This window comes from Dendrobates tinctorius, unplaced genomic scaffold (assembly GCF_039654945.1).
Source record: "Dendrobates tinctorius isolate UK_male_01 unplaced genomic scaffold, ASM3965494v1 ptg000060l, whole genome shotgun sequence".
Taxonomy (NCBI): Eukaryota; Metazoa; Chordata; class Amphibia; order Anura; family Dendrobatidae; genus Dendrobates; species Dendrobates tinctorius.
The window spans coordinates 56309303-56335890 of NW_027361728.1; the positions used below are offsets into that span (position 1 = coordinate 56309303).

The 26588-nt window shown below is 45.5% G+C and overlaps 1 protein-coding gene across 1 annotated transcript in view; it reads right to left on the reverse strand.

The window, feature by feature from the left end:
• Nucleotides 1–26588, reverse strand: part of SMC4 (structural maintenance of chromosomes 4) — a 164083-nt gene that overhangs the window by 75889 nt on the left and 61606 nt on the right. The window contains exons 8-10 of the mRNA XM_073578967.1: nucleotides 14786–14926; nucleotides 7680–7830; nucleotides 672–836 (exon numbers count right to left, since the gene is read on the reverse strand). Of these exons, the coding sequence (XP_073435068.1) occupies nucleotides 672–836; nucleotides 7680–7830; nucleotides 14786–14926 (457 nt within the window). The remainder of the gene's footprint in view (nucleotides 1–671; nucleotides 837–7679; nucleotides 7831–14785; nucleotides 14927–26588) is intronic.

Genomic DNA, 26588 nt, shown 5'->3' on the forward strand with positions numbered 1-26588 from the left:
ATTGAGGAGTCTGAGTCGCAGGTTTGGCTTACCGACTCTACAGCCCTGGCACAGAACCCCAGCAGCAGCACAAGCCCCCCTGGCAGCAGCACAGACCCCCAGCAGCACAAGTCCCCCTGGCAGTAGCACAAGTCCCCCTGGCAGTAGCACAGGTCCCCCTGGCAGTAGCACAGGTCCCCCTGGCAGTAGCACAGGCCCCCCTGGCAGCAGCACAGACCTCCAGCAGCACAAGACCCCCTGGCAGCGCGCTGCACATCTGAATCGGAGCACCCTCTCATCTCTTCCTGCGGCATGCAGTATCACCCCACTCCTGCCTCCTCCAGCAGCGACCCTGGGACCCCGCTTCACCGCAGCCATCACCCCCGGTAAGCAATAAGACGCATAGATTATAAGAAGCACCACCATTTTATTAAAAAAATATTTTTTTCTTAATTACTCAAAATTTGGGGTGCGTCTTATAATCCGGAGCGTCTTATAAAGCGTAAAATACGGTAAGTAAAGATGGTACCGCTAAAAACAAGCTGCCCTATACAGTTCCATCAATTTTACAATTTTTAGTACATGTTGACAATCATATGTAAGTGCATTGGTACACCATTATATTAAAATACTTATTTTTAGAAACAAAAACATTGCATAGGTAAAAAAAAAAAAAATAAAAAATATCAAACCTCCTTTTCCTCTTGTAAACCTTGGGTTTCTTTTTTTAGACTATCCATAACCTCTTTCAACTTTTCCTCCTCCTTTTCTTTTTCCTTTTCCAGAACTTCCTTTTTTCTACTTGCCTCCTCAATAATCTTCTGGCTGTTAGCAGGGACACTTCTTAGTTCTTCCACCTATTGAGGAGGAAAAGGCAATATAACCATTTCATTTTCTTAAGTGTGCTATAGAGCAGGGGATTTTTTTTTAACCTTTAATTCTGCCATTTAAGGACAAAAAGGTTTTATCAGCTACAACTTTCATGTGCAGAAGAAAAAAACAAAACAAACCCCATGCCTAAAATAAGAGTGCAACGTTAAAGGGATAGTTTCTTCTCCGCTCACTTCTGCATTGGGAAGAGCTGGAAAAGCCTTTGAAGCAGAAAGCAGGATTATGCAGAAGTCTGTATTTTACCAATTTTAGGCTACACTTCCACAATGTGCATTTGGCGAGTTTTTGACGCTGCGTTAATAAAAAAAAAAATGTCTTACAGTTTCAGCGAAGTGGATGGGATTTTATAGTATCGTGTTTATAGTGCTTTTCTGCTGCAGAAACGAATAAAAAAAAAGATGGATTCATGGTACTCACTGTAAAATCTCTTTCTTGGAGCCTTCATTGGAGGACACAGGTAACCATGGATGTATGCTGCTGTCACTTAAAAAAAAAAATCAAAAAAACAGTTCGCTCCTCCTCAGCAGTATACATCCAACAACAGACACAAAGCTCATCAGTTAGTGAAAAAGCAGTAGGAGAAGCAGCCATTGAGACCAAATCATCAAACCACCAGGCCCAACTGAATGGACATAGGCACAGAACTGGGAGGGTGCTGTATCCCCAAAGGAAGGCTCCAATAAAGATTTTACAGTTAGTACCAAAAATCCATCTTTCTTTATCGCTTCATTGGGAGACACAGGTAACCATGGGATGTCCTAAAGCAGTCCCAAGGGAGGGAATAAAAATAACTTTTGAAAACTCAGGTCAGATGACAGACAACCAACTTCTGAAAAACCTTTCTTCCCAGGCTGGCATCCGATGACGCATAGGTATTCATTTGGTAAAATCTTGCAAAAGTGTGAAGGAAGACCAGGTAGCTGTCTTGCAAACTTGAGATGCAGAGTCATGGTGACAAACGGCCCAGGAGGCACCCACCGCCCAGGTAGAGTGAGCCCTTACACCTGGAGGGGTTGGTTTATACTTGACCTGATATGCCTCCAAAGATAGCCGAACGAATCCAGCTAGTGATGGTAGATTTAGAGGCTGAAAGACCCTTATGATGACCCTCAGGAATCAGAGTCAGAGCCACGAAAGGTAGCTGTCCAAGAGAGGTAGAAGTGAAGAGCTCTGACCAGATCCAGCTTGTGGAGACCTTTTCAGGGAGTGAACTGGGGAAGGGCAAAGGGAAGGGAGCGCTCTGCAAATGACTTTCGACTAACCTCTGCCCTAATCCGCACCTCCCACTCCCGACTCCAAGACTTCTCCCGTGCTGCGCCAATTCTCTGGAATGCTCTACCCCAAGATATTAGGACCATCCACAATTTGCATAGTTTTAGGCGCTCGCTCAAAACACATTTGTTCAGAGCGGCCTATCACATTCAGTAATCAAAGTCATGGTGTGTGTGTGTGTGTGTAGCCCATTCACTATCTCCATCTAACCCCCACCCCCTGAAGATGGCTGGACCATCATTGTAAATACAAACCTGTGCTTTGTATCTCCCCCACCTCATTGTTGATTGTAAGCTCCCACAAGCAGGGTCGTCTTATTTCGCTTTAATTATTGTATTGTTAACGTTGTTACTTATAACTGTTGTGTTTGAAACTGTTCAACTGTAAAGCGCTGCGGAATATGTTGGCGCTATATAAATAAAGATTATTATTATTATTTTTATTTTTTATTATTATTTTTATTTTTTATTATTATTTTTATTATTATTTTTTTTTTTATTATTATTATTATTATTATGGGAGGACAATATCCTCAATTGATATGGAAAGAGGAAACCACCTTCGGAAGGAACCGGTCCGAGAACGACCTTGTCCTGATGAATAATGAGAAAAGGATAACGGCAGGAAAGAGCCACTAGCTCCAAACACGTAAGATAGACATGATAGCCACCAAGAAAGCAACCTTCCAGGAAAGAAGGGAAGATGTAATGTCCTGGATGGGCTCAAATGGAGAGTGATGAAGGACAGATAGGACCAAATTAAGATCCTATGGATCTACCGGAGGCTGATAAGGTGGAGCCAGATGAGCAATGCCCTTGAGGAAGGTCTTGACCTGAGGCCAGATCCTTCTGAAACAGAATCGAGAGGATGGAAACTTGATCGTGCTAAGGGAAAGCTTGGAGTCGAAGCCAGACTGGAGAAAAACTAGTATGGCTGTTCACAAAAAGGACATGGGGGACTGTATCTTCACAACAGAGGAAATAGGCCCTCCAGATACTATGATAAATGCAAGAAGACGCCGACTTTCTCGCACTGATCATGGTCTGTATGACCTCAGGTAAAAACCCCGCTTCCTTTAGAACTGCGGCCTCAGCCATGACATTAAACTCAGCGAATGAGGATACGGATGGATAGGGGATCCTGTGAAAGCAGGTCCGGATGGTCGGGAAGTTTCCAGAGGGAGTCTGAGCATGTTTAAGAGCTCTGTATACCCGGCCTGTCTGGAGCCACCAGAATTATGGGTACTCCTTCTGACTTGATGTTCTTGAAGACCCTTGGACTTAAGGGGAAAAGTAGAAAGATATACGGAAGGCAAAAGAGACCAAGATAGGACCAGGTTATCCTGACCGATCGCAGACTTGGCTATGAAGTGGGACACCTTGGCATTCATCCAGGATGCCATCAGATCTACGTCGGGGTGCCTCACTTCTGGGTTGAGTTATCACCCGCCTGTGGCGAGATCCTAGCAACTTACAAAGTCGACGGCCTAGTTTACTACTCCAAAAATGTGAACCACTAAGATTACAGTTACATGATTTTCTGCCCAGACTGGATATCTCTGACAGACAGACCTGCTGAGTGTTCCGCCTCAGTGGTTTATGTACGCCACGGCTGTGGCATTGTCCGACTGAGTGCGAACTGGATGGCCCGCAAGGAGGTCCTGCCAGTGTAGAAGGAAGAGGTAAATTGCCCTGATCGCTAGGAGATTGATTGGAAGGGTAACTTCCCAAGGGTTCCTTCTGCCCTAGGCTGTGTGATGCAGAAAGACTGCTCCCCAACTGAGAAGACTTGCGTTGGTTGTGACAACCTTCCAATGGATGGGGAGAATAGAACTCCCGAGACGAAGAGACGAGTGGAGGGTCTACCATATTAATGACTGACGTACGTGAGGGCGAAGACACCTTGTCCCATGCTGACAAGAGAGCCAGCTGAAGTGGACGGGTGTGGAATGGGGCAAAGGGCGTGGCCTACATGGCCACAACCATGTTTCCCAGCACACTCATGCAGAGGCAGAGGTGATGAGAGGATGGGTGTTTCAGAGAGCAGATTCCCAGGTGGAGGGCAGAGATTTTCTCTTCTGGGAGAATGACACCGCCCGTGCCAAGGTTTAAGGACAGCACCAGAAAAGTTATGTGCCGAGTTGAAATCAACGAAGAATTCATCTTTTTGACTAGCCATCAGAGCCGATGCTAGGGTGTCCAGTGTAATCTGAAATCTCTGGCAACAGTCTTGGAAGGACGGCCCCTTGATTAAGAGGTCATCCAATTAATAAATACAATCCCCCTGAAGCGCAGAATGGCCATGATGGACGCCATCACCTTTGTGAACACCCTGGGGGCAGAGGCTAGACCGAAGGGGAGAGCTGTAAACTGATAATGACTTCCCTGAACTGCGAGTATGAGAAATCTCTGATGCGGCGCACAAACATGGAGGTATACGTCCTGACTGTCCACCGAGCAGAGAAACTTGTCTGGTTCCATCAAAGCGATTACCGAGTTAAGGGACTCTATTTGGAAATGGCAAAGACGCACACATTCAGACGCTTGATGTCCAGGATTGCATGGAGGGAGCCGCCCTTCATTGGAACAACAAAGATTGGAATAGAAACAGACTAAACTTTTTTGGGAAGGAACAGGAATAATGACTCCTGCATGGAGGAGAGGAAATGGCTTGAAAGAAACCAGGGACCTGAGCTGGAAGTATTGGCGCAAGAGACATGAAGAACCGGTTCCCAGGGGGAAATAAAAACTCTTATGTAGCCGGAAGTCACCATTTCTCTGACCCAGGCGTCGTCGACTACCTACAGCCACGCGTCCTGAAGGAGAAGATGACGGCCGCCCACCATGGGAAAAGTCCCAGGTGGTGATGACACGTCTTGCTGAAGAAAATCTGTTGGATCGGGACACGGAGGACTTAGAGAACGACCCCTGGGACACCAGCTAGGGGTTGTCTTAAATGATGGTTTATGTTTCTCCTGCTGGGCAGGCGGACAGTCCTGCTGGGAAGAATTCCCCATGGAGAAGTGTCGAAAGGGACAAAATTGAAGAAAAGGTCTCCTTGGAAACAGGAGTTTGGGCTTGGGTTGTGGAAGGGAGATGCTCTTATCCCTGTAGCATCAGAAATTATCTGATCTAGTTTGGCGTCGAAAAGTCTTGCCCCCTGAAAAGGAAGATTAGTAAGTAACTTTTTAGAGGCGGAGTCCACGTTCCAGGCCTTAAGCCAGAGAACTCTCAGAACCGCAACATTACTACTAGTAAAGCGGGCAGAGCAGCTAGCAGTGTCTAAGGACGCAATGAGCAGAAACAATCCCTCCTGAGCGACCTGGTTCGCTAGGTCGGCCAGCTCGTCAGGGGGAAGCAGATGATAGTATGTCCTGCTGAAGGAGTTTCTCCCAGGTGGAAATCGATTTGGCCACCCTCGTGGAAGCAAATACAAAGCAGAGAGATGCACCCGCAGCCTTGAAGACAGATTTGGCTAAAGCCTTAACCTGCCTGTCAGTGGAGTCCTTAAAGGGAATCTGTCACCCCTTTTTTGAGATATCATATAATGATATCATTCAATTGTGTGTCACATAAGGATTCTCTTAGTACTTTTGCTTCCCCCTGACCCCGCACCTTTCATGCATAAATACCTTTTTTATATCGGTTCAGATGTATGTCAACTGCCATGGTCCGGTCCGATGGGCGGGGCTCATTCAACTGCTCCTCCGCTCCCTGTCTTGCTCTACACAAGAAGAAATGCGTAGAACAAGACAGGGAGGGGGAGCAGGTCAATAAGCCCCGCCCAGCGGACCGGACAGCAGCAGTTTACATACATCTGAACCGATATAAAAAAGGTATTTATGCATGAAAGCTGCGGGGTCAGTGGAAGCAAAAGTACTAAGAGAATCCTTATATGACACACAATTGAATGATATCATTATATGATATCTCAAAAAAGGGGTGACAGATTCCCTTTAAGGTATCAGCTGTTGGGAAGGAACAATACCGTTTTGAGGCAGAGAGTTTAAATCATAACTGCGTATTTTCGGCTACGCATACAATAGGTCAGAGCATAGTGCGCAGACGCGTGCCGGCGATTTCGCCCTGTTATGTGGATGACACAGGAGGTGTCATTCATGCCAATTACAGCAGGAGGGAGGGGTTAGAGAAGCCAGGAGGAGGGATGGAGACCGCAGAAACCATGCCCACTGGACCAACAGGATTAACATACAGCGCAGGAGAACTTCAAAAGGTTTTTTGGGAGGTATACAAGGGGAGTCAGGGGGTTATATAACAATTGATGGACTGCAGCACAGGTTATATAGTTTTAGTTGACACAGGACAAAAATAGTGACAGGTTCCCTTTAAGAACTTTTTGCTTTTTCCTCACCTTCTCTCAAGAGCCATAGTTTTTTCTTATTTCTCCCTTGACAGACAAATGAGGGCCTGCTTTTTGGATGACAAGTTGTAGTTTTGAATGACACCATTCATTTTACTGAAATGTACTGGAATATTAGAAGAAAAAAAACCAAAACAAGTGACATGAAATGGTGGGGAAAAAAAAATATGCATTTCCACCTGTTTTCAGCACGCAAATGGCGCACTAAAAATGACCCGAAATTCTAATTACGGAGGTACCAAACATGCATCGATTTTTATCCATCAATGCTAGAAGAATAGGAAAAAAAAATTCAGACTAATCTAAAACATTTTTGTCTAGTGTTGCTATTTTCCTGAGAACCGAACATTTTGTTGTTGTTGTTGTTGTTGTTGTTGAAGTGGCTAACCCAGAGCTTCTTTATGCACAGCAAGTCAACTTTTTTATTGATACCAATCTTGTGCACATATGATTCTTGGATTGCCTATTAATTTTTTTTTCAGGGCAGCAAGGCGACCCAAAGAAACTGATTCTAGCGTTATTTATTTTTTTTCCTCTTTCGGCATCCACCAGATAGGGTTAATTCATAAATTGTAAAATATTGTACTTTAATGAAGCTGACAATACTAAATATGTTAATTTTATTTTTTAAAAGAGTGTCCACTGCAAAATGGATTTTAAATGGACCTAGTTCTTAGACAACACTAACAACTTTACTGGAAATGTACCCGTTACACTGGTACAGTGCCTGAGAGGTTCCAGTGCACCCTTGGCGTGTCCAAGAGTTTGGGTCAATGTTCTGGCTCCTTGTTTGCATAGCGAGATCCTGACTCTACTTCTGAGTGACAGTGCTTGCATCACAGAGCAAGCACTGTCTGTGAATGCTGCCAGCTTGTATCATAGTATATAGGAAAGATCTCATCTAAGGAGCTCAGCCTACAGCAGAGCTTCATGGGAGGATTGAGATGGCAGCAACAAGGCTCTTTAGTCCACCCCCTGCTGTCATAGTAACCCATTACTCCCTTGCGATTGTGTTGTAGAGGGCTAAAGGGAGACGGTGCTCTCGAGCACCAGTGTTCATCAATTTAAATGCAGCAGTCAGAGATTAAATCACATGCTAATGCCAAAAGGGGTTAAAATTTGAAAGGAAAAAAAAGTGTTTAGTAATCTAAAATTACCTTTTCCTTGTCTTTTTGAAGTTGCTTTTGTAGCTTTTTTACTTTGCTCTTCGCATGCTTCAGCTTCTCGCGTACATCAACATCCTGCAAGTCCAACCGAGTAAATTGTGCTCTATTTTCTTCAATGAATTTGGTGATTTTATTAATCTGCCTTAATAAGGGAAAACAATGTTTTATTTAAAAGTAAGTCTGCCAGCAGGATTTCACCCCCAAACTATTTATATGTGCATGTAGCCCTCTCAAAGACCAGTGAAGCAATACACCTTTACATGGCTAGACCGTTCCTCTGTTACTGATAAATCAGTGTTTGAATGGATATGTAGAGGTCTTTGGGAGACCTGAAGCCTGTGTCACTGCAGCATGATGTAGGCATAAAGACCCCAATTCCAGTGATGTATCTCTTACTTTACTGGGTTCAAAAATTGTAATGAAATCCCCACTTTCTCACCTGCAGATCTAGCAGCAGCTCCATATAACCCTGTCCACACCGTTGATTGGCAGCTTTTGGTGTACACTGGATATTAATAAAGTTGCTAATCAGTGAAAGGGACAGGGTTACATAGAGCAATTTGACTAGGTGGCATAAGACAACTAGTCCTAGTGATAACCTACTGCTGATAAGGCTATGTTCACACATGTTTTTTAATGCAAATTTTAAGCTGTGTTTTACAGTACCAGCAAAAGCTATAAGATTTCAGAAATATCATGCACACACATGGTTTTTACTTACTTACCGATCTGGAAAACTGCTGCGTTTTTGCAAACTGCAGCATGTCACTTTCAGCCATTTTTTGCCCATAGAAAGTAATGGGTAAGTGCAAAAACACAGGTAAAGTTTATCTGTGTTTTTGGTGCAAAAACCTTAAGGAAGTTGCATCATGATTTTTTGGGTGACATTAAAAACTTTCAGCATGAACAAGAGCCAACAAAAACACAGCAAAAAAACAAAAGATGGATTTTTGGTTCTTACCGTAAAATCTCTTTCTTGGAGCCTGCATTGGGGGACACAGATTACCATGGGTGTATGCTGCTGCTGCTAGGAGGCTGACACTATACAAAACAAGAAAATTAGCTCCTCCCCGGCAGTATACACCCACCGACAGGCACCAAGCACCTCAGTTGGTGAGAAAGCAGTAGGAGAAGCAATGAGAAACTCTAAACATATGTACCAACCCAACAAGGGACTCAAAGACCCAACACGGTACAACTTAAACAGGGAGGGTGCTGTGTCACCCAATGAAGGCTCCAAGAAAGAGATTTTACGGTAAGAACCAAAAATCCATCTTTCTTTATGGCCTTATTGGGGGACACAGATTACCATGGGACGTTCCAAAGCAGTCCTAAGGGCGGGAACAGCAATAAGGAACGAAAGAACAGGAAGGACTTTGGTCGGCTGTTGCGCCACCGCCACCTGCAGAACCTTCCTACCAACAACTGCATCAGACGAGGCCTGGGTATGAACCCTGTAAAACCTCGCAAAGGTGTGCAAGGACGACCAGGTCGCGGCCCTGCAAATTTGTAAAGCTGAAGCCTGGTGACAAACGGCTCACGAACCCGCCACAGCCCGGGTGGAGTGAGCGCTCACTCCCGGAGGGGGCCGTTTTTCCTGAAGTCGGTACGCTTCCAGAATGGTAGAACGAATCCAGCGAGCGATCGTGGATTTGGATGCCGGAAGCCCTTTCCGGCGATCTTCAGAGATGACCAGCAAAGAATCGGACTGACGAAAAGAAGAGGTCCTGGCGAGATAGACACACAAGGCTCTAACTACGTCCAGTTTGTGGAGAGACTTCTCAACAGGGTGAGAAGGAACAGGACAAAAAGACGGGAGAATGATATCCTCATTGATGTGGAAAGACGACACCACCTTTGGAAGAAAGGAAGGAACGGGCCTGAGGACGACCTTATTCTGATGGAGAACGAGGAAAGGGGAACGACATGACAAGGCCGCCAACGCAGAAACTCTTCTGATGGATGTAGTGGCAAATCAAGAAGGTTACCTTCCATGAGAGAAGGGATAAAGGAATGTCCTGAATAGGCTTGAACGGCGCCTTTTGAAGAGCGCTAAGGACGAGATTTAGATCCCACGGGTCTATCGGCGAATGATGAGGAGGAGCCACGTGGGCGACCCCTTGGAGAAAGGTCTTAACCTGCGACAAGGAAGCGAGCTCTCTTTGGAAGAGGATAGATAGAGCGGAGACCTGGCCCTTGAGGGTACTGAGGGACAGACCCGCCTCTAAACCAGACTGGAGAAAGCCAAGTATGGATGAAAGAGAAAGACATCGGAAAGACTTTTTTTTTTTATCGCCGCACCAACGGAAAAAAGCCTTCCAGTACCTATGGTAAATGTGGGAAGAGGCCGGTTTTCTGGCTCTGATCATAGTCTGAATCACCTGGTTGGACAAACCTGATTGTCTCAGGATTGCGGACTCAATGGCCATGCCGTTAAACTCAAGAGATTGAGAATTCTCGTGGTAAAGGGGGCCTTGCGAGAGAAGATCCGGACGGTCTGGAAGCCTCCAGGGAACGTCCACGAGCATGTTGACCAGTTCCGCGTACCAAGGCCGTCTCGACCAGTCTGGCGCCACTAGAATCACTGGTACGCCTTCCGATTTTATCTTTTTGACCACTCGTGGGATCAAGGCAAGAGGAGGAAACAGATAAGGAAGTCGAAACTGGGACCACGGAATTACTAGGGCGTCGCAAGCGACGGCAAGAGGGTCCCTGGACCTGGCTACGAAGCGCGGAACTTTGTGGTTCATCCGAGATGCCATGAGATCGACATCTGGTGAGCCCCAGCGCTGGCATATCTGATCGAAGACTGTGGGATGAAGAGCCCATTCGCCTGATGCTAGACCTTGACGACTCAAAGTCGGCTGCCCAATTTTCCACCCCTGGAATGTGAACGGCTGAGATTGCCGAAACGTAATCGTTCCGCCCAGCGCAGTATCTTGGCCACTTCTGACATTACTTGCTGCGAGTGCCCCCCTGGTGGTTTATGTACGCCACAGCCGTGGCGTTGTCCGACTGAATGCGGACTGGCTTGCCGTCGAGGAGAGGCTGCCAGCGAAGAAGGGCCAGGAAGATTGCTCTGATCTCCAGAAGATTGATAGGTAGAAGAGCCTCCTGTGGATTCCAGCGTCCTTGGGCCGTTTTCTGATGGAACACCGCTCCCCAGCCTAGAAGGCTGGAATCGGTGGAGCTGACTTGCCACTGAAGCGGAAGAAAGGACCTCCCTTGTAGAACTGACGCTGGCATTGCCCACCAAGTCAAGGATTGCCTCACTCAGAGGGAGGAGAATGGGACGGTCCAAGGACAGCGTGGACTTGTCCCAGGCTGAACGAAGGGATAGCTGGAGGGGACGAAGATGAAATTGTGCAAAGGACACTGCTTCCATAGAAGCTACCATCTTCCCCAGAATCTTCATGCAGGACCGAAGAGGAATGAGTGCTGGCCATTTGAGGATTTTGATTCCCTTGGAAAGGGCCATAAATTTTTCCCTCGGAAGAAACACCCGGGCCAGGTTCGTGTCGAATTCCATTCCCAGAAAGGTCAGACGCTGAGTGGGGATCAGAATGGACTTCTCCTTGTTGACTATCCATCCGAGGCGGCAGAGAGTGTCCAGGGTTATCTGAAGGCAGTCCTGACGGGACGAGCCCTTGATCAAGAGATCGTCCAGATAAGGGATGATGAGGATCCCCCTGGAGCGAAGAATGGCCATGACGGTCGCCATCACCTTCGTGAAAACACGGGGAGCGGAAGCTAGGCCGAAGGGGAGAGCCGTGAACTGGTAGTGATTTCCCTGAATCGCAAAACGAAGATATTTCTAATGTTGCAAACAAACAGGGATGTGAAGATAGGCATCCCGTATGTCCACAGAGCAGAGGAATTCTCCGGGTTCCATTGAGGTCATCACCGACCGAAGGGACTCCATTTTGAAATGAAGAATCTTCACGTGGCGATTGAGCAATTTGAGGTCCAGGATTGGACGAAGGGAGCCATCTTTCTTCAGGACTACAAAGAGATTTGAGTAGAACCCTGAAAACCAATCGTTTGGGGGGACGGGAACAATCACTCCGGCGGAAAGATGGGAGGAAATGGCCTGACGGAACCCTGGAATCTGGGACCACTGTCTCGGAGGTCGAGACAGGAAAAACCGTCTGTTTGGGAGGGAAGCAAATTCGATCTTGTAACCGGATGCGACGATTTCTCTGACCCAAGCATTGACGAAAAAGGAAAATGTCTGCCTCCCACCCTGGAAGAATTTCCAGCTGGGGGGTGACCTGTCACTTGGAGGAAAACCTGCCGGAACTGGCACCTGAAGACCTGGAGTATTGACCTCTAGATCTCCAGCGGGGAGTGTGTTTGTAAGAAGGTTTTTTCTGCTCCCACTCCCTAGTGGAGGAAGAACGATCTTGCTGAGCAGATCTTTCCGTGGAAGAGAAGGGACGAAAAGGCCTGAACGGCCGAAAACCCTTTCTGTTAAAAAAGCATTTTGATCGAGACTGGGGGAGAGAAGTGCTTTTACCACCAGTGGCATCGGAGATTATCTGATCCAGCTTGGCTCCAAAGAGCTTAGATCCATGGAATGGCAGATTAGTAAGCGACTTTTTTGAAGTAGTATACGAATTCCACGACTTTAGCCAAAGGACTCGGCGTATAGTTACTACGTTGCTTTTAGCCCTTGCTACGCACCCGGCCGCGTCCAAGGAGGCGGCCAAAAGGTATTTACCCGCATGGTTAATCTGATCTGCTAGATCTGCTAACTCGTCTTGAGGAGCTGTTGCTAAGATGCCCCTGCGAAGAATTTTAGCCCAAGCGGAAATGACTTTCGCCACCCAGGCGGATGCGAAAATAGGACAGAGGGAGGCGCCGGATGCCTCAAAGATTAACTTAGCCAGAGATTCAATCTGCCTGTCAGTAGGATCTTTAAGCGATGCCCCATCTGGAAGGGATAGAACCGTTTTTGAGGCTATCCGTGAAACTGGGGGATCCACCTCGGGAGCCTTGGTCCACTTTGTGAGCAGGTCCGCATCAAAGGGATAACAGCACGTCTAAATACCTGCGGCCTGAAAAACGTTGCTCAGGGCGCGCCCAGTGTTTGGACAAGGTAGTATCGAACCCTTTGTGATTGGGAAAGGTTCGAGATGGAGGCCTTGATCGTTTAAAGAGCACGGAGCATTCCTGAGGGGGAGCCTTGCCTTACTTAATTTTGAGGGTTTGGAAGATAGCCGAAATGAGACTATCGACCATGTCCGTGTTTTAGAAACGGTGTCTGCTCCTGAACTAGATCCCGATTGAGAGTCATCGCCGGACTTAAGGTCGTCATCTGAGGAAGGGGAAGGAAGCCTGGGAGAAGCAGAAGGACCTTGCGAGCTAGACGACGAAGTAGACAAAGCTCGCTTCCTAGAACTCCTGCCCTGTCTGTCCCTTGGAAGGTCGCGGTCAGGTGTGGACGACTCACCCTGAGAGGCGGTCGGTGCACAGGTGGCTGTAGATAGCTGAGGTAAAAGTTCTAAACACCTGAACCAGCGACTGAGAAACTTTTGTCAAGTCAGAGACTGACAGACATTACAACGGCCCACTCCGGGGGGGTGGAGTGTCCTCAGCCCGGGTCTCGGTGTGCTCCTGAGATGCAGACATAGTTGAAGGACTGCAGGATGGACAGAAGGGGGACGAATGACCCGATGCCCACTTCTTTTTACAGCGCGCACAGGCGTAATGAGTAGCGGTGGACCTGAAGCAGAGATCCCCCGAAGGGTTGGGCATAAGTAAACTGCACTGAATGGCCGCAGGAATGAGGGAAGAACTGCAGAGGGGAGCTAATTACTTTGCCTTAGAGCAGAGATTACCGAGATTCAGGCGAGCAGCAGAAACGCCGAAGTGTCCCCCATGCAGCGCAGGAAGAGAAGTGAAAACCCAGGAAATGCCTGATGATGGAAGCGGGGCGCTTATCAAAGAGAAAGAAGCCCTGTGATGGTCTAGTAAAGGCGAGAAGAAAAAAGCGCGCTCAGAGAGGGAGGAGGGAGCGCGCTGAGAAGCCGAAGCGAAAGTGACGACGGACGCCACAGCCCGTGCCTGACCTATGGAGAGAAGATGAAACGCAGATATCAAGGTACCGCTGGTAGATTCGCTGCTGTGTTGAACAGTGGGAGCATTGTCCTGAGTGGCCCTGATAGTGCAGAGAATAGAGAGAAAGGCGAGCGGCTGTGTGTGCGCGCCACCAGCAAGGGGAAAAAAGGGCGGGAGATATAAACACCGGGAGACCTGTAGTGCTGTGCCGATGAATCTGTGAGGATAATGTGGGGCTGAAGGGATCGTACAGGCACTTACCTGACGTCCCTGAAGAGGATGACCACAGGGGTCCACGGGGAGAAGGCAAGCTGCTGGGTAGGGTTCTCCGTACCCGCATTCTGCAGAAGACGGCGTAAACCTCTTGCGACCGCCGTCTTCCTCTCAGCCCTGTCCCGAGAGGAAGGAAGATCATTTCCGAAACGTACGTCGGGCCAGCTGAGCTTGGGATCCAGTGTCTCTCCCCTCCTGGTATGTTTACCTTGCTTTTGTATCTTTGCAATTTCACCCCTGATTATATGGCCGTCCAGCTGGGGATTTTACCCCTTACTGCTTCTTACTGGTCTACCTGCTATATATTGGGTGTCTATACTTGGACACTTATTTATCTTTACCACCAGGTGTTTACTCACGATAAGGGTCAGAGTGAGGTTTTTGACACTGTATACCCCTTTGCTCTGCTTCTGCTTGTGTCACCCTTTGTCTGTCATTGTTTGTGCTTTTCTACCTGTGTTATTTAATAAAGATTTGGGATTTTACCATACCTTGGACATCTATGCACTGATTTCCTTTTGCTGCTTCTTAATGTGTGAACATAGTCTAACAGTCCAGTAAGTGACATTGCTGGAATCAGGGTCTCCGTCTCTACATCATGCTGTTCTCGTATTACTTATTCTTGGGGTTGACTGTGTTACTAGAGCTCTGATCCCACAGATCATAATGTAATGGCACATAATAGCCATCACTATGCAAGACGTAAACACATTTTCTCCCTGTGTAATATATTGCAATAATTTGAAAAACTAAAATAAGTTTACTTTTCAACATCGTTCAAAGCTTTATTCTTCTCCTTCATTTCCTCGGATAGTGATGCACTTTTCACAGTAATCGCCTTAGTGTCTTCTTGAATTCCCTCTTTTTGAGATTCCAGTTCCTGCACACGTTTCTGTAAATCATGTCTTATAAACAAATCAAAAAGCAATTATTGGTTATAAGGCAGCAATACCATAAAACACAACTCAATAAAATTAATTAACATGTTCAACGGGGTAATCCGGTCAGGCTATGTGGATGGCAATAGGACAAGTCATCAATAGCAGATCTGTGGGGGTCTGACATCTGGCAACCTTTCCCTTTGGATGTTACAAGGTCAGGTGGCTGAATGTAAACACACAGAAAAGTGCTACACAACACTGATCCACTGGTAGTGGAGGCTGCCAGGTACCACAACTTTTATTTAAAAGGAAATCCAACAGGAAAACTCCTTTAACCCCGTAACACAAAAACCATTGTTGTTCCCTTTTTCTATGATTTACTGTACATATTGGTTATAGGGATAACAGATGGATACTTTAAGTTAAATGTTTGTCCTAGGCCTTTGTACAAACCCTTATAACTTCAGAATATATTTAGCAGTATGAATTATATTCTTACACAGCGCTCTTTAAGGCTATGTGTCCACGTTGCAGAACTGCTGCAGAATTGTCCGCATTTCCGCAACTCCCCGCCGCGGGTAAAACGCATGCGGAATTCGCATGTGTTTTCCCGTAAAACACAAGCGTTTTTAGCTTGCAGAATGCTTGCGCTTTTCCAAGCATCTCTTGGAAAAGTGATTGACAGGTTGGTCACACTTGTTAAGCACAGTGCTTGACAAGTGTGACCAACTTTTTACTATTGATGCTGCCTATGCAGCATCAATAGCAAAAGTAAGAATGTTAAAAATAAAAAAAAATAAAAAATAGGGATATACTTACCCTCTGTCGGCCTCCAGAGTCCTACCGGCCGTCAGCGACGCTGCCAGCAAGTTCTGTTCCCAGGGATGCATTGCACGAATGACCTCTGATGACGTCATCAGAGGTCATTCGCGCAATGCATCCCTGGGAATGAAACTTGCTGGCAGCGTGCGGAGGGCCGGGAGGGCTCCGAGGGCCGACAGGGGGTAAGTATATCCCTATTTTTTATTTTAATTCTATTGTTTACAGGAATATGGTACCCAGGGCATGGAGAAGAGTCTCCTCTCCTCCAGACCCTGGGTACCAGCCGCACATGAAACGCTCACTTTCCGCATGGCCACATGCGTAAAGTGAGCGTTTCAATGCAATCCTATGGCGGTAGAATTGCCGCGATTCCGCAAAATTAATGGACATGCTGCGGACTTTTCCACAATGCGATTCACAGCATGGGCACAGCAATTGCGTATTGCATTGAAAATCAATGTGATGCATTTTGTTAGCGTTTCCACAGCGGCAAAAATGCGGCGGAAACGCTTAGAAAATGCAACGTGGGCACACACAACCTTACACTCAATGTAACATACAATGCTGATATCCTGAATATTTTACATTTTCCAAAACTTCCTCAAATATTCACTAAAGATTTAGGCTAAGTGCACACGTAGATTTTCCTCCTGCGGATTTTTCCGCGCAGATTTGAAGAAATCCGCAGGTCAAATGACCCGCATTTTTCCTGCGGATTTCTTCCTGTTTTTGTGCGGTTTTCCCCCTGCGGATTTGGAGAATGGAGCAGGTGGAAAACCGCACGAAAGAAGTGACATGCTGCATTTTTTGTACCGCACAAAAAACGCGCGGAAAAAACCGCAGCGTCTGCACAGCAGGTTTTTTTTTTTTTAATTTATTGATTTACATTGTACTGTAAATCACTTTGCGGATCCACAGCGTTTCTGCACGGTAAAATCCGCTGCGGATCCGCAGGAAAAATGCATCGTGTGCACATGGCCTTAGCCTTTTCAAATGCGCTACAAATATCAAAGCATAAATCAAACTAACTCGGATTTTCATCATCAATAAAAGCTGAGAAATTACCTTCTAAAAAAATCAGCAGTAAAGTCCAAATAACTTGTGACAGATACACTATTTCCCACAAAAAAGGTGTATCGATCAGCTGTATTGCACCTTTAACTGCTACGGTGGGAGCTAGTTCAGGTTGTGACTGTTTAATTAATACCCTAGATGATGTGGTTGATTTTAACCTCAATTTAAAAAAATAAAATCAAAATAGGGGGTGAGGAACAATAGCTATTTTTGAGCCCCCAAAATGTGATAAGCTATCAAAAAGTTGTCAGTTTCCAAATATTGTGCCAATGAAACTGCAGCTCATTTGTAAACATGCTTTCGCTCAGCTTGATCATATTTGAAAACCATTCTGGGTCTCAGAATGTGTTGATGCAAACCAAGTTTTTAACCTGTTAATGGGGTCTTGGAAACCCCACTGTCTTCATACCCACTGCACATGCTGCGAAGCACAAGGCTCGTTCTTTGTGAGAATTTATTTGAAGCTTCATCCTTGATGTTGCGGTGTTATAATTTTGTGCTATATAATTTTACCGAAATCTAATAAAATTGGGTTTATGAGACCCCAATAACTGGTTATAGGTAAGATATTTTGAAATATTTTTGGCGGTCATGCAAATTATTTTACAGATGAGGATTTTACAGGGCTATTGTTTTGAAGGAGAATATTTGTGTAATGTAATATTACTAAAAGTAGTGTAGATAATTTATTTACTGTTAATGTTTTCTGCTTTGTGTGATATTTATAAGGTGCTGCCATTATTATTTCTTCAATTTTCTAATAAGAGCATTATATTCTGCTAGTTTTGTATTCTTTGTGAAGACGTCTTAAAATGTGTAATTTTTTAAGAAGTATGAATGCTAGGCAACATGTTAATATGTTAAGCCTAATTATGCCAAGAAATACTGAGGTTAAATACTTGCATTACATGGCTATGTAGAAGAAACAGTCTTTGGGGTATACCATACCCCATGAACAGGTATATGTAACTAAAATATGATTGACAGGTTCCAGGGTTTTTAACCTCTTTACGACCAATGACGAACATTGCACGTCATGAGTTGGAGTCCGTTACCGCACCATGACATGCTCTGCCCATCATGATTAAATGGTCACTGAGTGTATTTTCATAGCATGAAATATCAGCACCTCTTACCCAATCACAGAGGGAGCGCCGCGCAGCTGGTGGACAAACTCATGCACTAACAGCCAAGGACGGTGCCAGCAGTCATAGCGGGTACCTGGTCGTTGCCATGGTGACCTGGGGTTGTCACCATGGTCTAAGAAGCTTTTTGTACAGGTATAATGCTTTTTCACCCACACATTGGATATTGGCGTAAATATTGGGGCTAAATTAAAATTTGTGAAAAACAGTTAAATGTTCATTTTTTTCCTTCCACATTGCTTCAGTTCCTGTGAAGCATCTGAAGGATTAATAAACTTCTTGAATGTGTTCTTGAGCACTCGGAGGGGGTGCAGATTTATGAATGATGCCACTTCTGGGTATTTTCTGTCAGGCCCCTCAAAGTCACTTCAAATGTGATGTGGTCTCTATAAAAAATGGTTTTACAAATTGTTGGAAAAATGAGAAATTACTGATCAACTTTTAACCCTTCTAACTTCCTAACACAAAAAATTAAGTTTCAAAAATTGTGCTGATATAAAGTAGACATGTGGGAAATGTTATTTATTAACTATTGTGTGACATGACTCTGGTTTAAAGGGCATAAAAATTAAAAATTTATGATATTTTCACAAATAAAGAAGAAAGTCATAAAACAAAATTTTACTACTTTAATGAAGTACACTATGTCACGAAAAAAAATCTCAGAATCGGAGGGATCTGTTGACGCGTTCCAGAGTTACCACATAAAATGACACTGGTCAGATTTTTTTAAAAAATGGAACCCAGTAATAAATGGCATTTTTTCTTCCATTGTACAAAGCCCCCCATCCACTCATTTTTGAATACATAAAGAAAATTAAATTGTGCCACTGAAACACACAACTTGACCCTCATATCACTAGAAAAACCTGAGAAAAACTTGTTACTTATCTTGTACACACGTATAAAAGACGTAACCCCCCCCCCAAGAAAACAGACAAAAAAACAACCCATCAACCAGGTTCTTAAAGGGAATCTGTCACAAGGTTTGGCCAATATGAGTTACAGCCACCACCTTTTAGGGCTAATACAACATTATATAGTGCCGGGACTCTCTGACCTTTACCGACACCTGCGAGAGACTTCTGTGGATGATACAGGAAAGCATCATCCACAGGAACTAAGGAGGATGGCATTGCAAGAAGATGGGAGGCGCCAGACCAAGAAGAGCGACACCCCTCAGACCAGACGGCCCAGCAGGCGAGTATAATAAAAGATATTTTTCTTCTTACAGCTTGGGGGCACATATCCAGCATTATAAAGTGCTGTATATCAGCCCTGAAAGGTGGTGGCTGTAACTCATACCGGCCAATCCTGGTGACAGGTTCGTTTTAAAGTAATAAAATATCACAAAACAGACATCTCACTAGTCAAAACTCAGGCCTCCAAACTGAATTTAAAGTCTTCAGCCCTTGAGACTAATATGTGGCAACACACAAAAAAAAGGCATTCCTTGCTTTCTTTAAATTTTAGTACAAATTGCATCATCTAGGGGGTTAAAAATCTTCAAATCAGTCACGCACCTGTGAGTAACGGCACAACCAATTACACAGGAAATCCACATACGGTAACTCATTGGCATAGATTCATAAAAGCGTTTAAGCTGCTTATTGGCTTAAAACACTAAGTTGAGCAAAAAGTTTGCAAATTTCAAGAGTTTCGCTAAGTTTGGGGAGTTTTCTGCCAAAATGGGTTGAGCTACAAATTCTACTACGGTCCTCAACTTGGGAAACATTTCTGGCAAAGCTCACACCAATGATTAGATTTTAATTCATTCAGTGAATTTGGCAAATCTTATTCCTGTGTGCCTATTATTAAGGTTGGTGTATGGAATATTAGTCTGATTCTTTAAGCCATTAAGTTTAACTGACGTACACTAGGTTGGGGCACTGGGGTTTATAAGACAGCCCAGATGGATATCGGCAAAAAAAAAAAAAAAAAAATACTTTCAAAACTAGTTAGTTAAAAAGCACTATATAGTTAAAAAAAACAACAAAATATTTGTAAATTTACATTTTATCAGTTGCTTACATTTTTATTTTACAATGACATCCTTTTAAGGCAGTTCAGGCACTGTGGTCAAATCATGGATTTTGACATGATTTGTGAAAAAAGTTAACGTATTTTTCGGGTTATAAGACGCCCTTTTATAATCCCCAAAATTAGGGGGAAAATGAGGGTGTTCTTACTGAGGGGTCAATGCTGCGGGCCCGGAGCTGGGGGTTGTTATGGTGGTCCTGCGGTGGTGGTACAGCAGCGAGTGGTGGCCGCCATTCTACAGCTTCTCACTTGGCGCAGCTGGAGAACAGTCGAGATCTCCATCCGCACCAGCCTCTACGCGATGTCTATAGGAAAATGGCCACGGAGGCAGCAAAGATGGAGCGCTCAGCTTACTGAGCTCTCAATCTGTGCAGGAGCTGCAACCGGTGGCAGGGTCCAGGCAAGGCTCCGCTGCAGACGGAGCCCTAAAGCAGAGGAGGGAGAGAAGAGAGATTCTCCTCCTCCTCTGCAGGAATGGATAGTGATTGGAGGAGGGAACTGTTGTTGAGCTGCCTCCACCAATCACATCTGTCCCTGTACACTAATGTTGCAACTACAGTACTCAAGTCAGAGATTCTTTTAAGAAAGGTGAGCAAACAACCCTCATTATCCATCAGAATATACTGTATCAATGGATATATTCTGAATGATGAGGGTTCTAGCCATATTTAGTGTAAACAGATAGATTTTTGGTACTCACCATAAAATCTCTTTCTTGGAGCTTTCAGTGGGGGACACAGGTAACCATGGGTGTATGCTGCTGCCGCTAGGAGGCTGACACTAGGCAAAAAAGGAAAATAACTCCTCCCCTGCAGTATACATTCACTGACAAGCACCCAGTATCTCAGTATTAAAGCAATAGGAGAAGCAACCAAAAACTCAACATATGCACCAACCCAAAAACAAAGGCACGTAGGCCCAAAAGCAGTACAAACAGTTAGGTAGGGTGCTGTGTCCCCCCAAGGAAGGCTCCAAGAAAGATTTTACGTACAGTACCAAAAATCCCCCTTTCTTTATCGCTTCATTAGGGGACACAGGTAACTATGGGACATCCCAAAGCAGTCCCAAGGGTGGGAAACAAAAAGAATGCAAAGAAAACCAGTAAAACCTTGGTAAGGTGTGCAAAGATGACCAGGTCGCGGCTTTACAAATCTGTAAATCCGAGGCCTGGTGACGAACTGCCCAGGAAACTCCCACCACCTGGGTGGAGTGGACCTTTATCCCCCGGAGGAGGCTGTTTGTCCTGAACGTGTTATGCCTTCAATATTGCCGAACGAATCCAACGAGGAATAGTAGATTTGGAAGCTGGAAGCCCCTTACGACGACCGTCAGAAGTGACAAATAGGGCATCAGAGAGACGAAAGGAATCAGTCCTTGAAAGATAAACTCTGATAGCTCTGACTAGATCCAACTTGTGAAGGGACTTCTCCAGGGGATGAACCGGAGAGGGACATAGAGAAGGACAGTTTCTTCATTAATGTGAAATGAAGAAACCGTCTTACGCAAGAAGGAAGGAAGGGGTCTGAACTACCTTGTCCTGATTGCGAATCAGGAACGGAGAATGGCAGGAAAATGACGCCAACTCAGAAACTCTCTTGATGGACGTAACGGCGATTAAGAAGGCCACTTTCCATGACCGGAGAGAAGGCGGACTGTCTTGAATAGGCTCAAAGGGAGCGTGCTGGAATGCGCCAAGATTAAAATCCCATGGATCTATTGCGGAGGGCGCTAAGGAGGTGCCAGGTGGGCGACTCCTTGAAGAAATGTCTTTACCTGGGAATGAGAAGCCAGATTTCGCAGGAATATAATTGACATAGCGGAAACTTGCCCCTTAAGAGCACTGAGTGATATACCCGAGTCAAGACCCGCTTGTAGAAAACCAAGGATGGAAGGATGGGGGTGGTGTGGCCTGGCAGGCAATGTGAAAGGACGCAGGATCTGTTTCTTCCTCTGGTGCCTGGAGTAATCCGCAACCCAGCTGACACCACTGATATCCTCGGCCGGACGATCAAGTAGACAAAGGAGGAGACCATCCGTAGCTGCATTCTGAAGCCCTGGTGAGGAGCCATGACCCGCCGGAGACAGAAAGATGCGGGAAGGGGAGATGTTCTCGGCTCACAAGATGGCGCTGAGGCGAGGAAGGAGGCAGAGAGCCAACACGGAATGTCAGAGACGTCTGGAGGTTGCAGCTAAGCTGAAGAAGTTTGCTAGAACTGAGGAGGATCCCCTGCGATCTGGAGGTACACAAGGGGAGGAAGAGGAAAAGGAATCCGAGGATTCCCCGGGAGAGATGGGGGAGGAAGAGGAGCACCCGCAAAATGGAGGAGCTGTGGTGGAGGTAGGAGACCCAGGAGGCAGGGGAAGATCAGGAGAATCCCACATTGAAGGACATATTTGCCGCGATCTCCTTCTGTAAGAATGCCTTAACCACGCTGACACAGCAGGTTCTGGGAACTCAATCCGAAGTGGCTGGCTTAAAAAAGGATATGAAAAAAAGCTGATACCAGAACAGAAGAGGTAGAAAAGAGTGGGGCAAGCAGAGGACCACATCACTAAACTCCAGAAAGCAGAAAAAAAGATTCGCTCAGCAAATCTCTGAAATAGTGGGCAAAAATGATGATCTAGAGAATTGCTCTAGACGTAATAATATCAGGATTGTTGGCCTCCCGGAAAAATCCGAAGGGAGAAACCCCACAGAATTTATGGAAGAGTGGCTCAGGGAGAAATTTGGCACAGATACTCTGACCAAGTTTTTTGCCGTGGAGCGCGCACACAGAGTTCCCATGCAGCCACAGCCACCGCCACCGGGTAGGGGACCACGCACTATGCTTGCCAAGCTTCTCCATTAAAGGGATAGAAATATCATTCTAAGGAGGGCAAGAGAGATTGGGGATCTTGCCATGAATGGTGAAAAAGTAGCTATCTACTCAGACTTTTCTATTACAGTCCAAAAACAACGCATGCAATTTGGAGGAGTGAAGAAGCGTCTTAGAGAGCTGGGAGTGCAATACTCCATGATTTTCCTGGCCAAATTAAGAGTGGTGGCGCTTGATAAAGTGCAATTTTTCATTGATCCAATAGAAGCCAACCAATGGATTGACATTAATGCGCATAAACTCCGGGGGGAAGACATGAGCTGGAATTGATTGATTAGTCAAGAGGACTATGCCTGAGACGGTCGGCTGAGGACATATTGCATCTTTCAGCACCTCGCAAGGAATCCTTACTCTGGTTCTTTCCTGTTGAAGAACTGTTTTTTTTTCTTTTTGATTCACTGACATATGGTTGAGATTGAGGCTCTGGCAGGGCAAGATGATTGAGATTTGGTGGTTGCCTAATGTTAGGCACGGCGGGGGCGACTATTGTTATGTTTCCAAATTTGGAAATGTTTATATGTTTTATTATATTATTGATATATGATATATGTCAGCATATATGTCTCTATGCCCAGCACATTGCTCAGGAAAGCTGGCCAGGAACACTCATTCCGTGCACTTATGCTTTAGTAATCGTTTGCATCCTTTCCAACATGTCGTTATTCAACAGAACTGAGAAAAGGGGGGGGGGGGTGTTTAGGAAATAAACCCTAAAAAAGAAATTCTGGTAGGTTTTGTTGGCATCCTGTGGATTGGGGTTAGGGGATTGGATGTCAAGTTTGAGTTACTTGCAAATATTGAAAGGTATTCGTCTGAATTATCATATATCGTAATCTCCGGTCCTCTTTTTCTCCTCCACTCTTATTCGCTCCTCACCAAACCGCCTCCAAGACTTCTCCCAAATAGCCCCTATTCTCTGGAATTCTTTGCCCCAACAAGTCCGACTATCAACCACATTCGGATCCTTCAGACGGAACCTGAAAACCCACCTCTTCAAGAAAGCCTACAGCCTGCAATGACCCCGCTACCTCCTTCTCTCTCACCACTACCGGTGATATCACCTCAACCAACACCAGAACTGCTGCAACCCAACAACCTACTGTCTCCTTCCCCACCATCCTGTAGCATGTAAGCCCGAAAGGGCAGGGTCCTCTCCCCTCTGTATCAGTCTGTCATTGTTAGTTTGTTTACAGTGATATCTGTAATTTGTATGTAACCCCTTCTCATGTACAGCACCATGGAATCAATGGTGCTATATAAATAAATAATAATTGATGATGTTATACAATGGGATTTTCTATCCTGCACAACAGGACTGGGGGGGGGGGGGGGAGCTGGGAAGATTGCTGTTCTACGTATGCAATTACATGAATGTAGAAGCAGAGTGGTGGGGGAGGCGGGAGGGGAGGGTGGCCAGGGACCAGATCAGCCATAAGAGCATATGCACTAGGAAGGGGGAGAAGAGGAGGGGACAGGAGGGGGGGGGATGGGTGAAGGGGAGGGGGAGAGATGGGTCAGACAGCAAGGGGAAAAACTACACAGATTAATAAATCCATTTATCAACATCATGGAGGGGGGGGGATTAAAGTACTAAGTTGGAACGTCAGGGGTTTGTCTGATAAAACTAGGAGGGCAGCTATATTCAAATACATACAAGACCAGGGTCCATCGGTGGTATGCCTCCTGGAGACTCATCTTTTACCGGACACAACGAGACACTTGACTAGGCGATGGATACAGAGGGCCTACCACTCTACGTTCTCTAGCTACGCAAGGGGGGTCTCTGTGCTAATTCATACTTCAGTACAATATGAGGAAATAGAGGTGCATATTGACCCGGATGGGCAGTGTGTAGTCTTCAAATGTAAAATATTTGGCCACGTTATGTGCATTATTGCTATTTATATTCCACCTCCCTACTTGAGTACTAAGCTTAGGGAGACTTGGGGATTCTCAGAAAGGGGTGGGGGAGTACTACGTCTTTTGATAGTGGGTGACTATAATAATGTAATAGACTCTTATTGGGACAGGAGTAGGAGGCCGCTGGGAGTACTGAGTGACACTATAACTCCATTTGGCAATTTAGTTGGGGAATGGGTTTGATGGACATACGGAGGTTAAGAAATGATGGGAAACGGTGCTTCTCTTGCTATTCTGCTTCTTATAATACCCTATCTCGAATTGACATGGCATTGGCTAATGAGTTGATGAATGCAGTGGTTGGGGATGTGCAATACTTACCGAGAGTGATCTCGGACCACAGTCCCATCCTTGTGTCCATTAAACGGGAGCGTTTGAGAGGGGGGATAAGGAGGGAGTGGAAGCTACATCCGGCCTGGATACAACATATAAATTTGCAGGACATTATGAGGGAGATTGGGGAATTCTTTGTCCATAATGATGATAGTGCTCATCCTCTGGTGGTATGGGACGCCATGAAGGCATATCTCAGGGGACTTCTATACAGGGATATATGTAGGAGAAAGTCACAAACTAAGCGAGATGAGGTGGATAGTCTGGAAGTCCTAACTAGGGCGGAAATAGAAGTAGCACAGCACGCTACACCCGACACTCAACTGACACTTAGGCAGGCACATGAAAGGGTCAATAGGTTACTACTAGATAAAGCAACTAAGAAGCAGGCTTTTCAGAAGATTAGATTTTAGGAAGGAGAAAAAGTTGGTCATTTATTGTCGATCATAGCTGCAGCCCAGAGAGGCAGCTCATTTATACATAGTATGGATACTGCAAGGGGGACAAGGGTTACTGAGACACCCGAAATTCTGGAGGTCTTCACAGAATTTTACCAGAAACTCTATTCATCGAGAAGAATGGGAGGGGAGGGGGCATTTCTAGAAGCAGGACTGCTTCCGGCACCATCTAAGGAAGATAGGGATAAGTTGGAATCTTTTATCACAGTAGTGGAGTTGGAGATGGCTCTGCATGGTATGACTAATGAGAGGGCCCCGGGTGCAGACGGTCTTCCTGTGGAAATATACAAACACCTAGAAGAAATTCTGTTACCTAAGCTATTAATAGTGTTTGAGGAGGCTATGAAAGAAGGGATTTTGCCTGCATCTATGTGGGAGGCGGTGATAGTGGTTGATTCCTAAGGAGGGTAAGAATCCAGGAATTCCAGACTCATACAGGCCAATATCCTTGCTGACAGCTGATGTGAAAATACTGGCTAAAGTGTTGGCGAACCGACTAACTGGTGTTATAGATACATTGATCCATATGGATCAATCTGGGTTTATGCCCAACAGATCAACAGCAGCCAATATACGGAGACTATACCTCAATCTGCAGTTGCCAGTCGATAACCCAGGTGGGAGGGTGATAGCTTCACTTGATGCCCATAAAGCCTTTGACTCTCTAGAATGGTCATACCTGTGGAGAGTGCTACATAGTATGGGCTTTGGTCCTCAATTTACAGCATGGATTCAACTATTGTATACTCAACCCACAGCTAGAGTTAAGATTAATGGGGTAATACAGCTGCATAGGGGAACGAGGCAGGGCTGTCCACTGTCGCCGCTACTATTCGCTATTGCGATAGAGCCATTGGCGGCTGCTATTAGACGTAACGAGGCAATAAAGGGGTTTCAATATGGCAATTTGGAAGAAAAGGTGGCCCTGTATGCGGATGACCTTCTGCTATTTCTAGGGGATCCTTCAGCTTCATTGGATCACGCAGTGCAGACCATTGAGGGGTTCGGTGAGATCTCA